The 14591-nt window shown below is 49.5% G+C and overlaps 1 protein-coding gene across 1 annotated transcript in view; it reads right to left on the bottom strand.

Annotated features, from left to right (window-relative positions):
- LOC105836011 overlaps positions 1–14336 on the bottom strand; it is a 49907-nt gene extending 35571 nt beyond the window's left edge. Inside the window, exon 1 of the mRNA XM_012679753.3 lies at positions 12943–14336. Within this exon, the coding sequence (XP_012535207.1) occupies positions 12943–13292 (350 nt within the window). The 5' untranslated portion in view covers positions 13293–14336. The remainder of the gene's footprint in view (positions 1–12942) is intronic.
- Between the last annotated feature and the right edge of the window lie 255 nt (positions 14337–14591).

Here is a 14591-nt window from a genome sequence, read left to right on the forward strand (position 1 = left end):
GTGATAAACTACATCGTTCGTAAATATTTCAGTCGGTCGACCGTATCTAAGGGTCGAAACGTAGGCCTATCGTGGACCGTCGAAATAATCCAGGTAGCCAATCCGAGTTTTCTTTGTTTCTGCGTTCCTCTTGTTCCTTCATCATCTGAAGATTATGTTACATTAGTGTATCCATTCGTAAGATTTACAGCGATAAATGGCAGCGATGCATGGCGCCCGTAATGATGGCTCTTGTAAGGACACGTCGGGACAAACAAACTTGTGTCAATATGTCGATCCATTAGCAAGTGATTTTCCGACTTTACTGCACCTGCCCGGATACGAATTTATATCTCGATGGCGCCATTAGCGGATACTCGAGAAAGATTAAATACAAACGCCGCGTGTGTGTGTGCGCAGCTAGATAAGACGGGCAAATCTCATTACTCCTTTTTGGGAGATTAGGCGATCACGGAAGATGCAATGGACCACGTAGCGAGAAATGAAAGGATTTGCAAACAATCGGAAGTTTGCATTGTAACGGATCGGCCGTCCATTATGTGGCCCCGATAAAAAAAGAGATGCTAAAAGGTCTCGAGAGACTCCACGTCTCTCGAAGATACGCAGTCGAAAAATGCTTGCATTTTCCTGGACCTATTGTAGGTAATGTTAATCATAGCAGAAAGATAGTCTAAGGGAGAAAAGACAACATTAGTCATAGAAGCTACATTCGAATTGAGACAAAGAGACTCGCTGACGCGATTACTATCCATATCCACTCGGGACCTATGCAAATAGGTATTATACGATGAGATTCCTCTCTCCGACAAGCTTCTTTACTCTAAAAAAATTAACACTGTAATCTAAGAGCGCGCCTAGGCACGCGTCCAGTTTGTCTAAGCGCGAGATAGGCACGATGTAACAGTAAACGTTGCTCGAAAGTGGTTTCGGTGCAACGGCCGGCGATTCCGTCGGTCCTTGAACGAGTCGTAAACGCGAACAGCTGTGGTCTCCAACCGCCCTCAGAGATGGCGCCGCGTGTAGCTCTAGGAAGAGAGTTGAAGATCGCTCCTCTCACTGGAAGCTGGGAGGAGAGTATTCCGTCGCTCGTGAGGTGGACCACTCACTTCGGCAGCAACAACGACGCGGGAGAGACGCGAAGCGACAACGCCTCATTTTGCATCGCATTAATACATTTTGCGTTTTACAACTCGCCTAATGAGCTGTCACACCCGAACTGTTTATGGAGCTATTCCGATCATTTCGAAACGGCGCAAAGTTGCACGATAACGTAAACTTCCGGTTTATTTTTACTTGAAATCTCGGGCAAATAAGATTTGTAATGTTGTTGATTTAATAGGCAATAACGAAGAGAAGCGGCAAATATCAACTTCATTTGTCAACATTATTTGTGATGCATGGGGTTAGGTGTGTCTTAAAAAGAGGCGCAGATCAACATTTAAAAAGATTCCGGAAAATAAATTGCTGCACCGCCAGATTATTGTAATATAATAACACTGGCATTTTCTACATCTACGTAATGTTTCTTGATCTTGAGTATTTTTCTCTGAACGTTTTCCATTTCTTCAACTCTCTTCCCTTTAGCTCGATTTCTTTTTAAGTTTCAACAACGATTTCCCCGTCAATTTTTTTCTGTCACGACGGGAAGATCGCGCGTAAATATTAAAGACTTCGGGGCGCGGTGAAATTTCAGCGCGGTCGGCGCAACTGCACTCGGGGCGCAAATTATCTCATTAAACGCTTCCACGTTTCGAGGCCCTCCGCCTTCCGCGGCGCAACAAAGTGCAGCCGCAATAATTGCGACGTCATTCATACTCTCACAATGCGCCCGGCCGAGAGTCACGTTGCGGCTGCGGCGCGGCCGCCGTCGCTGACTAATCTTCCAGATACAGAAAGTAGTTCCCCGGGGCGACAAAAAGCAACGGGCGCTGGGCCGCGTGTATACCTCAATTACACGAGGCCGAAGAGAGAGCTCGCACCTTGCGCCGCAGCCCGAAAGAGAAGTCCCTCGCGGTCTACCCGGGGATCCGGACTCGCCAACGTAAAACTCGGCCGGCCGACGAACGAATGTCGTTTCCTCTGCGGGATAACTCGGCCGGCCGATACGCAACCGTCATCCCGTAACGAGTTACATTCTCACGAGGAAATTAATGACGAGATTTATGGGAAGTGTAACGCGACGGTCGCCACGCGATCGCTAAAGATTAACGTCGGATAACAATTACGAATTACAGGGCAATAACGGCAGAATGGGATTAGAATTGGTTTTTAAATTAAACATTCGCGTTGCGGCAATTCGCTCGCTTCAATTTCCACGTAATTTCCTCGGGCGAGGAGGTTGAATAAATGTAATATAACGCGAACGTTAAAGGCTATTTAATAAGCGTATCGCGATCAGCGGTGCTCGCCCGAACTCATACCGCACACGCAACGTACGCATATGCGTGCAGCAGGTTCACGAGCGCGCGCGGCCCGGACGGACGACCGTGAAAGCGCCGCTCATTATGGTGTAATGGGTTATTTCGATCCTTCTCGAATTACCGAGTCGACAATAAGGGATTCGATTCGAGAAAGCCCCGCTCGCCCCTTGCGAGGGCTTTGATATTAAAAGCGACATGGAAGAAGGAGGACAAAAGGAGGAACGAGGACGAGAAAAAGGAACGAAGGGTGAAAGAAAACCAGAGCGGCGTGCGATTTCGATCGGACAGTTAGAACCCGGAAGATTTCAAACATAGTAATACAAGAGAAATATTCAATCGTGGTTAATAAATGAAAAACATTGCATATTAATTCTGAAATGCTATTCACTTCGTTCTTACAATAAGACTATTATATTCTGGGAAACTTCAGCTATATGATTAAAAAATTTTTAATACTTTTTTATGTCTACTTTACTTATTACTTTTTATATTCAGGTTCGCGAGATATGGAATAATAAAACAGATTGTTATTACTATTTTTCAAGCTATGGTAAATACGCCGTAATTACGCTGCACCTGTTAAAAGAATCAACTCTCTCTCTCTCTCTCTCAGGATTAAAAATCGCTAATTTAATTCTCAGCACATTTTCAACTTTCTATTCCGAGGATGACTCGAGAGAATATGGCGCACGGAAATCAAGGATAGTTACGCACACGCGCGTTCCTCTCTGTTACCCTTCATCTGGACGGGACGAGACAAGGTGCAATCTCCTCCGCGGTTTCGCGTGCGAAACGTACACTTATACGCACTTCACGCATTCTCTCCAGTCCGTGTCCACCCTCGTACGTCGTCGCGCGCGTAGAGGAGAGCGCACGAGTCCCTTGTGCCGCGCGACACTCTCGCCGACACACACTGAAGCTTTAGAAATCACCGAGTCTTCCGGGTGTGACGGAGCGGAAATCGTCATTGTGTCGCGCGCTGGCAGGGCTCTTCGCTCTTCGCGCACGACTCGCGCCTCAGAAGAAAGAGAGAACGGATCGCCGTGCCGGGGCGAGGACTCGCTTTTCACCACGCGCTATGCCATGGCAATCATAAGGGGGAGAAGATGGAGGGCGACGTTGCGTTGAAACGGTGATTGCGCGTTCGCACACGTTTCACGCTCGCCGCACGAAAAATTACGATTAGACGTCTTCGACCGCGAGAGAAACTCGTAAAGCGGCAAAGCGTGATGCACACATAATGATGGATTAAAAAAAAAAAAAAGAAATAAAAATATCAATAAGTTTAGACACAAAATACTCTCGTCGATATCACAGCAAGCAGAAATTAGAAATCATTCGCAAGGCACAGTGTATATCGAAAACGGGCTACTAATTGCTATTCACGATTTTCTCATAATTAGCAGCGTCAGTTATGCACCCGGTCTAACGGCCGAATTATTGCAGTGCGTCAAGATTCTCGTGAGCAACGCACGTTTAGATATTCCGCACGCATCGGGCGGAAAGCAGCCTCGTCGACCGCGATCGCTAATTAGGCCAACGGAGTGCGCCGACGAGCGTCTTCTCGCGGGTTCCCGTGGGAATGAAATTATCCCGCGCCGCTCACGCATACACGTATACACGCGCGTGTACTCCTTGTGCAGAGTTCGAGGCGCATTGCGGCGTGCGCGCGCGCACGGGCGCCGGGCCTGCAATTATTTTAAGTGCGCGGCGATATCCAAGTAGCTATTAATGACGTTCCCGCGGATGGAATCGCGTGCCGAATGCGGATAACGCGCCGCGTATACACATACGCGTACGTATATACGCACGTGGGCGTGAATTAATCGGCGTAATAATGATCGTTACGGTACACCGGGAGAATCCCGGCGCGATACAGTTTTTTTCTCCCCCTCTCTTTTCCACGGGACGCGCGTCACCCGCTGAGCGCGCTGTTTCGGTTACCGGAGATCGCCCGTCGATGTAACCGTTAATAATACCGAACGTGCGTCTCGTATCTCTCGGAGACGGTGTGTGCGTGGTTTTTATCATTACCGCGAATTTATAACCCCCGACGTATGTCCTCGCTCGTTATTGATGTCGTACGAGTATCCGGGGCTCGACGCTGTCACTCGTTTCCGACATAGTCGTAATTGTGAAAAATCGCAGTTCGCAAATTAAGAAGATTGTGTACGCGGTCGTTATCCTTCTCCGCGGATACAATTCTCATGTGTGATTCTTATCTTTTGAAAATTACGCTACGTGTGTCTATGAAATCATTATCTTCTGTTTTAATAAACGCAATTCACGTAATGCAATGAGATGCAATTTCGAAATCGTAATATTGTAATTAGTACATGTTACGACGTGAATAAGATGGCTGGCATCATTTTGGCGTTTCAAGGATCGTGGTTACCATTTATGTAATAGTTAAGCTCAATTATAATCGCGCAAAAATATCGAGATAATATTAATTTATTAAAGTTAAGACGCGGAGGCGAGGGAGAAACGTTAATTATATCTAATCACAATTGCGAAAACGCAATCATAATATTTAATAACTCAATTAATTTTGTGATAGGGGAGATGTCGACGCCCTCGAGAGAGAGAGATGGAGGGAGTGGAGTGGAGGTTTACATTTACGTAATTATATCCTATTGTATCTCGCATCATAAGCGACACCGTAGGCCCCTTACGTCGGGTCAGACGCGTCCGGAACGTTATTATTCACGCCACCCTCGAACAACAGAAACGGATACGACGCAATCCTCGTGCAATGTGGCGCGACACGAAATTAGGCGCGGCGTAAATTCTGTTAGCGGGTGAGCGGTCGCGTTTTATGGATTACAGCCCCCGTCCTGGTTCAACGCGTAAAGTATCCTGTAAGCCGTGTAAGCGCGCCAGGGGCTGTCCCCGGGACGCACGGGGGTGCGTGCAGGCCCGTTCGTGTCTCCTTCCCTGACTCGCGTAGGTCACGGGGGCTCCTCCTCCCTGACAGGAAGCAGCTGCAGCTGCGGGCGACACTCTTTCGATTACGTCGCGATGGTTCGGCTTTTCGCTTCTGCGGAGAGACCGCTGTGTATCGTCCGCGCCCCGCCCTGTCGGGGGTTTCCAGTTTCCAGGCTACCGTCGTCGTAATTAACGACAAAAAGTAACGAGGCCCCGATAATGGACGACAGAATACACGTTTTTCCGTGTAACGTGGCGCGCACTCGAGCGCATTCTGCGCTCGTCGAAGCGGGAAGTGGCATCAGAACGGATTACTCGGATTGCTCTGGTATGAAGTGACGATTAGCGGGTGTGGCTGTCGCGCCAGGATCTTTTTTTTTCTACGTACATACGAACGAGTTCATAAAGCGCCGCGTGAATTGACTGCGGACATTGCGAATTGCGAACGCGTGGAACCAGTTTCCTGAATTACTGCAAAACGTGCTCGTTGCACCGCGCTGAACTCGCTTTTACATTGCTTCGGGAATGAGTGCCGGGCGTTCGGGGACTAACGGTAATGTCAATAGGTTTGGAAGTAGAATGATCTGCAGCTTGAAAATAGAAAGGTACGTTCAAATATAGAATATTTCCCCTTTCACTCGCGAAAGGCGGAAAAATATTGTCGACATGATAGTAAAGTTTGCGATATAGGTTCACTTGAACAGATCAAGGCAGCTGGTGAAAAATAACTTACATTGATTTAGCTGTATATGCAGAAAAATATCATTCTCGTGCTAGGAAAGGCGATTACTCAATTTTAGCTTTCTTCTTTTAACGATTATCTTCACAAAGAGTATTTTCTTAATAATAATTTTAAGATACACTCATCATTTATTTGAAACAAGTAATACTTAAAATAACTTTCTGTGTAATTTTTTCGACACAATTTTATAATATTTTTCAAAATATAAAATCTTTTTTTAAGTGTACGATAATAAGTTTTTCTAAAATTTGTGACGAGTATATTTTAAGATAACAGAGAGAATACTCTTTGTTAAACTGTCATTTATTAAAAAATTATTTTCTAGCAATATAATCACTATTTTGTTGTGTGCAATTACAAGTTACAAGATTTTTTCCTATCAATACAAGTAAAACTTTTAAAGCTTGTTGTTTTACAAATTATCAACTTTAATTTAGACTTTCTATTTCGATTTTCTATCTTTTTTTAAATATTTAAAACTAGAAAAAGATGGAAAGTAAGTTAAAGTTTATGTGCATGCCTAAGTCTTATTATTCAAGGATCACTTTAAAATTACAGTTATATAATCGCCGTACTTATAATGAAGCGGGATTTGCAACGAGTCCTCCGGTAGTACGGCAGTAGTTATACATATAATATGTCTCGAAAAAAAATATTACACGGATAAATAAGTCTCTAAAACGAGTTTATAATGACTACTAGTCGTGTCCGCCGCCGTATACTGCCCGCAGCTCGATCCGATGAGAACACGAAGGACAGTAAGACAGGAAGAAGGTGTCTCGCAAGTTCACGGAGATATTTACGCGCTGTCCGCGCACTCGTAAATGTCGCCACGGCGTCTCTCTTCTCGTTTTCCTCGACTGACGTGACAGCCTGTTAGGCTTTAATGATGAATAATTAATTTGCGGCTCGTTAAGCTGGTGCGTCGACCGTTCTCTCTCTCTCTCTCTCTCTCTCGCACGCGCGCACGCGTGGGCTTTGTTCCAATAGATCACCCTAATTACAGTACAGGTTGTCCAAATTACATTTTTATTTCCCGACTAACTTCTCAATTGGCCACGGACATTTGTCTTTTTGTTTCCCGCGTCGCTCGAAACGTAAGCACGTAATCGTACGATCTCGCGCGTACAGCCAGCTCCGCCAATCATCGTCGCGGATTCACCTAGGAATTTTCAATTTTCGAGACGAAGGATAGGTGTTATTTCGCTGGCGGGAAAACCGCCGATTTAAAGGGACGCGTGCAAGTGTACGGGATTTCACACCGCGTGCGCGTAATCATAGCTCGCGGCGCGAAGCTACCGGCGACGATGATATACGCGGCATCCGCACGTCCGACCTCCTTCTCGGGTTCGCTAGCTGTATCCTAGCCGACCCGCTTTTGCTAATAAGGAACGCTGAAGGAAAGGTGACTGACGGCGTCAAGCTCCCCCGGTTCAGAGTTCAAATGAGAAAACTCCAATCTCCGCGCCGTCGGACGCCGCCGCCGCTTCGATCGCCTTTATAATACGTTTTCTTTCGCGTTGACGAGAAACGAGAAACTCTTGTCCGCGAGGTATTTGAAAATTGTTGGATTTTGACGTATTCGCGTACACCGATCCTTCCGTTAAACAATAACCGTTAGTTTTCTGATTTACGGTTCACCACCGCTTACACGTCGCTTCATTTCACATTAAACATATAATCCAAAGTGACGAATTATATATACCTTATGATAGAATATTGCGTTGCTTCGGCTCAATCACCAGGTAACGCGAAATTTACGACTAGACTTTCACGTTTGAAATTTATTAACAAACGTTAGCAACGCACTCGTGTAATGGCGGGGCGATTAAGATTCCGATATGAGCGTTTTTACGCCTACGTGCTACCGGCCGTACGGGGCCGCCGCGCCGTCGTGACTGAAACATCCATCGTTGTGTTTCCGCGTGATTCGCTATGACGGTAGTGCGCCCGGTTGCGGATGGGTTATTTCCACGAATCGACCGGCGAATTCTCAATCTTCAGCAACGGAGGGTACTAGTTTCCTCGGGGAAACCGCTGATTTGCGGTGGCTGTAAATCGATGTTGCTTTAATACTCGGTGCTGTAAAGCACCACCTCGAGGGAGGAGGACGAGGGCGGATAATAGGAAGCTTCTGCGGCTTTCGAAAAACGACCGTCTCACCGCCGCAATTTAATAACGGGATCCGCCGCTAAAGTGTAACGCGGGGAATTAATATTTTCCGCGAGCGCGGGCGATTATTATTTAGCGCGCCGTCTCAAAAGGATGAGGAAACTCGACGCTCCGTCGCTCGATAGGATTCAGCCGAATCGCGGGGCAACAACAAAATGGTATTCGAGTGTGTTTCAGGCGCGTTATCTAAATGGCACGGCACGGGAGATACGGCACGTAGCACTTAGTTCGCAGAAGGAGGAACGGAGTTGCATACGCAGCCCGGGAGACGCGCGCACACCCGCAGAATTTGCCGCACGAGTTCTTCGAATGACGCGGCCGGTCGCTCGCCGCACAATGACGCATTTAGATCCACCTACCGAGCATATTCCCCCCGACGATACGATGACGAATAGGCAAATAGGAGTTTCTAAGTAACCCGGCGGCGGCGGCGGTGCAACCGCTTGGTACCGAGCCAACATTCGCCATTCATTAAGATCGCTCGCAGCCTCGACGTTGACGTTGACTCTGACATATCGGACGTAATAATCGAGCAAAAAACTAATATCGAGTCTGTCGCTCGAGCTCGATGTGAAACCTGATGCCTCTATAAAGATATCGATTGTACTCTACTGGCTTATCGTAGGAAAGAAAAAACTGGGCGAAATGTTGTCACAGCTGTTGTCACGGATATCGCTGTTTCGTCGCGACAAAGTTAAACAAGGTAGCAACAAATCAATGCCATAGGAAAAAAAAGGGCAGTTTCTCTACGAAAAAAAGTAGGCACGCTTTGTATGAGATCGACTTCTTTACGATAGCGAAGTCATTCGCATTTCGTACCTGACTTTTTGCGGCGTTCATAAATACTGCGGAAGCAAAAAGCGTGTTTTCGAACTTCGAAGGATAGATAGAGAGAGGAAAAAAAAACGAAAGACGAGGCGAGAGAGATGCAAGAAAATGCGGCAAAAAAAGAAGAACGACCTAATAGCACCAAAAGATTGTTATAGGTCCTTTGGAATTATCCATCACGATGATGAAGAGAGAGAGAGAGAAAGAGAGAGAGAGAGAGAGAGAGAGAGAGAGAGAGAGAGAGAGGGGGGGGGGGGAGGGAGGGAGAGAGAGAGAGAAATAAAGAGAGACGGACAGAAAAGAAGCGGAGAGTTCAATAATCTAGGAGCGCAGATCTCGTTGCTGGCATTGAAGTCTCCAATGGCGACGCAGTGTGAATTCTCGTCGACGGCTCCGCTCGGAAAACGGGAAGCGTGCGTGCGAGGAGAGATGCGTGCGCGCGTTTTAACTTCGCACCACCGCATAACTCGAGGAGAGATCTCGAGGCTGCCTATCTCGCGCAGCGATTTAAAAAACGGAGCACGACAGACGCGCGGCGTGACTCTCGTAATGGACGCTGTCACCGTTTGCGCAACGCGCACGTATTCGTCACTCTTTCTCTCTCTCTTTTTTTCCCCTCTTCCTCCTTCAACCTTTTAAAACTCCGTACGGCGGAGCGCAATCCTTTTTCGAGAGAGAAGCGTTCTCGAGAGGAGGCAGTAAACGTCGGGGGCTTACGCTTCGTCCGACGATAGTCGCCGCGATCATCGCGGAAGCAGATTTATGATAATCAAGGCGGCATCGGCCGTCTCCGTCTCTCTCTCTCTCTCTCTCTCTCTCTCTCTCTCTCTCTTGTTCGCTCGCAGCAGCGTCCGCCGCACAGCCGACAGCTTTCTTAAAACGAATTTCGATTTCCCAATAAGAGGCCGAGATTTACGGCCTCCCGTTTTGCCCGGGCACCTTTTTTGCGCCTTGTCACGTATCCCGCCCCCTCCTCCTTTCCCCCGGGCCGCGCGCCCAGCTCGTCTTTTTTTCCCCCTGGGTCTGCGCGAAGGAGGTGCACGCTTTTTTACTGCCCCTTCGTACCGTTCCACGAGGAGCGGGAGGACGGGCCCTGACAGCGTCTCTCTCCTGCAACAAAATGGATTTTCGCACGTACCCCGAGAGCTCGCTCGCTCGCTCGCGGCTGCTCGTCGTGATGCACGCGCGAACGCGTCAGAGATCAGGTAGACGCGTTCCCCAGGCCGAGGCCCTCGTGAGCGGAGAATAGAACACCCGATTTTGCGTTTCGCCCATCGGCAACCAGGCAACCTCGACACGATGGAACGGGAACGCTCCCGTTCCACTTGAGGTAGCGATCGAAAAGCGAGCGGTCAGAATAAATAAAAAATATCCTGCCCCTGGCAGGAGAGAGACAGAGAGAAAGAGATCGAGCGGCGGACGTAAAAGCAGCGCATCGGTGGTTTCGCAACCGGAGAGTTGGTTGGTAATCGAGAGTAATCGCGATCGAGGCAAGAAAACGGACGCGTCTCACTCGACAATTAAAGCGCGTGTACGATCGTGATTGTTTTAGATCGGACACGATACAAAAGAGGCTGCGGCCGAAACGACTCGACGTCAATCGACGTCATTAATTGCGATCGTTAATCGTGGCGAGTCCAAGTCAGGAGGGAAATCGGACGGTTTCTTTCCGCGTTGCAAAAATGGTGGACGTCGCCCTCGTTAAGCGGCCGCGGGTTCGCGAGCGGCAAAAAATCTCTCGCGAATTATACACCGGGCGAGAAAGAAATCATCGGGGGTAACGAGGTACCCTCACGTATAAGGGCCCGCGCCTCCTTATACGGCGAGAGGAAAAAAAGAGAGAAAGAGAGAGAGAAAAAAAAAACATTACGAGATTGCGGCGGTTAACCTTACTGTGCAGTTACGCAAGCGAACGCGAGCGGGGGTCCATCCAGGTCTTCCTACAAAGTCGGTCGCGATATTGCACATGCATACAAATACTTATGTGCGCGGATGCATTTGCGATTCGTTGCACCTTTGCGCGCCGCCGCCAACTCTCGGTTGGACGAACGAGTCGTGTTCGCTCGTGGTTTCTTATCGATCAATTACCGCTAAGCAGGCAGCACGCCGCGTAAGATGTGTCGCATTAGGAGAGACATTATTAGGCTCCTTTAAGGAATCTGGGATTAAGAGGAACCTACAAAATTCTTTTTTCGGGGAAGTTCGAGACGACGATCGTTCGCGAATCGCTCGGAAGAATCCGAAAGACGTCGCTCGTGCAATAAAACTATCGAGGGATCGATAACCATCGATAACATCGAGATATCTTGGAAATTTTTCCGTTTTCACGAAAACTCCCAACTTCCGCGCGCGGAAACATTTTCGAAAATATCCGACTTTCGACTCGGGGAACTTTCAATATCGAGAGAAGGAGATAAGTTCTCCGACTTTTTCGGCAAAACAGAATTACCGCTCTTTCATCAATCGCGGAGATTGGTTACCACTACCGTTACACCGCCGAAAACTTTCCCGCGTCGATCTGCATCGGACGTTCCGCAGCTCGCAGCATCACGCTCGCGCGACCAACGTGGCAGCTGAGCGAACAGCCACCACAATATTGCGCCTGCCATAATCCCGGCGCAGTTTCTGACACGTCGCTTCCGCCTCTCTTTTTCTCCGCGATCGCCTGCAATTTGGACGTCACGAGGGAAACGCCACACGATCGAGGAGAGGAAAGAGAAGGGGGGAAGGGCTCGGCCAATTCGCCAGAGCGACGCATTAAAGTCGTACACACGCTGGCGCTGCTGCAATTTTGGCAGACCCGATACTACGCCCGGTGCGATAAAAGCTCGCCGGAAGTGGAGAGAGAGAGAGAGAGAGAGAATGAGAGACCCGTGGGACGAGAGAGGACGGCTGTTATTCGAAACGACGACGATGACGACGACGGCGGCGATGCCGGTTCTGCCGTGAGAAATCGATTCGACCGGCAAAACGGCTCGCTTGCAAACACACCCTGGCGACTTTTAAACGTCTTGGCACGCGCGCTAAACGCCGATACGGTTTCTCTCCCTCCGCTCCAACTCGTTAACGACAAAAGGAAAGACCTGTCGTGACGTAGCGAGAAAAATGTCGCCAGGGGAAAAAGACCTGTCGTGGGAGTTACGAAAATTTCGGGGCGTGCGATGCGAGTGAACGGAAGAGAGAAAGAGAGATAGAAAAGGGGCGACAAAGTAAAATCAAATTTTGGTCAAATCCGTTCGCACGAATGCGCAATGTTCTTTATGGAGACACGCGGATTATGAAACGAGACCTACATTCTCTCCCTCGCATATGCGTATAACGCTATCTGATCCCTTACCCAGTCTGCATTTAAAGTCGAGAACGAATGATCTCTCGCATTCGGAGCTAAATCCCCGATATAGGCTTTGATGTTTCGAGCGAAAGGGTGCGCCGGTCAGTGCAATTGTTAGGTTGCAATTCAGGGAGGGAATTCAATTCGCAGTATCCCATTTTATTATAGAAATTAACATTTCATTTTACAAAAGTTTTCCACGCACCGCAGAAAAGTAGCGGTTTTTCACCCTTCTCAATTAATTTCTCGTGATGTTAAATACGGTTCTGTAATTGGTTAATAATCTCTCAAGACAATACTTAAAAAAGATAGCCTGAGATATAAGAATCCGACCCCGAGCAGGAGTTAATTATTAATTACTCCGTCGAGTTGTTCGCAATCGATCACATAAATTCCATTTTAAGAGATTCGTGCGCGAAATTTTCACACGGCGTTATTCGCAGACTCCGGGCGAGCGTTTACGTGATCGATCCGGCGCAAACGACGCGTGTGAGTCACAAGAAAGAACTCGGAGCACTTACATGGAATTGGTGGTGTTCCAGTACATGCTGATCGTCTTCGCGCAATTGCTCACAGTCGACAGTAGTACCGTTTGCAGGCACACTAGGAACACCAGGGTCACGAAGGACGTGGAAACCATGGTAACAACGGCGGCGGACGACCGGCACCCGTCACTTAGGCACGGGCGCCCGTACTCGGCCGACAACAACCACTGATCACCACCACCACGACAACCACCACAACCAGCAGCAACGAACACGAAGAAGCACAACGACCGCGAGGAGGTTGCACAGCACCCGTTGCAGCACTCTCGCGTCGCAGTCGTCCACAACCACCTACTACCTCTTTCACCACCGTTGCACCTCCACATCCACACTCCACTTTGGCCTTTTGGTAGTGATCGCGGATCCTGTTGCGGTGGCACACGCGTTGGCACCTTCGTTCTTCGTTCCTCAACACCCTCCTGCCGTCGCTTAGGCGACGTCCGTCATCGCGAGTCCGACGGATCAGCGACGATGAGCCTCGACGGTCCTCGACGCGCTCGAAGGGGAATCACCGTGCCAGCGGATCTGTCGCGTCTCTCGGCAAATCGGAGCGATCACGCTCGAAACGCGTCTCTCGGCGCGCCGTTGTCGTTGGTGTTCGAACAAGTAGCGCCGGTCCCATGGAGCCAGCCCGGAGTAATCACGTCGGGAGCGCGATTCGATGGGCGGTTCATCGGTTCAGTTTTTTTTCCCCTTCGGACGAATGGGGGGTGGGGGAGGGGTGACTTGGCGTCGCGACGCGACGCGACAGACGACGTCTCCTCGCGAGACGACGAAAGCCGCACGTCCGTCGGCAGCAACGTCGATCCCAGTCAGCGATCAGCTCCGCATTCTTCCCCCCTCGGTGGAAGTCAGGAGAGAAAATGTGCGTTAGACCAGCGTGCTCGCGAGTCGTGTACTTTTCAAACGCACCGTCTTGTATCTCCACATATCCCTCCGTCGCGCGAGACCGCGATCGCGTCGGTCTCTCGAGGTAACACACCAAGGCGAATCCTCGCCGTCGCGCACACTGTGGAAAGATCTCACGATATTATCCCTCTCGGGCACATACACACGCACACACTCGCCAACAACACACTTCTCGTACTGCTGCCGTGTTAGGAATCGCACTTCTCCGAAGCCGAAGTGGCACTATTTCCCACGGAACACCAAGACGGGAATTTCGCCGAGTCCGGCGGAAGTCCGTCCAATTAACGATATCGTATCGTCTCGAAACCAGCCGACGGCGGCCGCCGCGGTCCCGCGACGAGCGCGAGTGCAGTTGGAATATGCACGCGGGCGAACGGCCGAGGGAGAGAGCCGCGATGCCTTCTCCGGCTCGTTGATGGACTTGAGCGTAACGGTCACCACCCTGCACGGTGTCGCGGACGCGTCTGGCGGCCGAGAGCGTTCGTGTCGCGTCGGCAGCGGACAGACTCGGCTGGCGGCGGCCGAGGAGTGGGGATGCACCGAGCGCCGACGAGGCCCCCCGAAGTCGCCCGAAGTCGCGCGCGTCTCCCGTGCGCCACCACTGCCGTCGGCTTCACCCCTCTCCGAGGGCTCTGCGATTCTCGTTGATTCTCGCGAGACCGCGTCGTCGGCATTATGCCGCTCGCTCGCGAGACGTTTGCTTGGAATCGGTTCTT

The sequence above is a fragment of the Monomorium pharaonis genome, chromosome 10 (assembly GCF_013373865.1).
Source record: "Monomorium pharaonis isolate MP-MQ-018 chromosome 10, ASM1337386v2, whole genome shotgun sequence".
In the NCBI taxonomy this organism is placed as follows: Eukaryota; Metazoa; Arthropoda; class Insecta; order Hymenoptera; family Formicidae; genus Monomorium; species Monomorium pharaonis.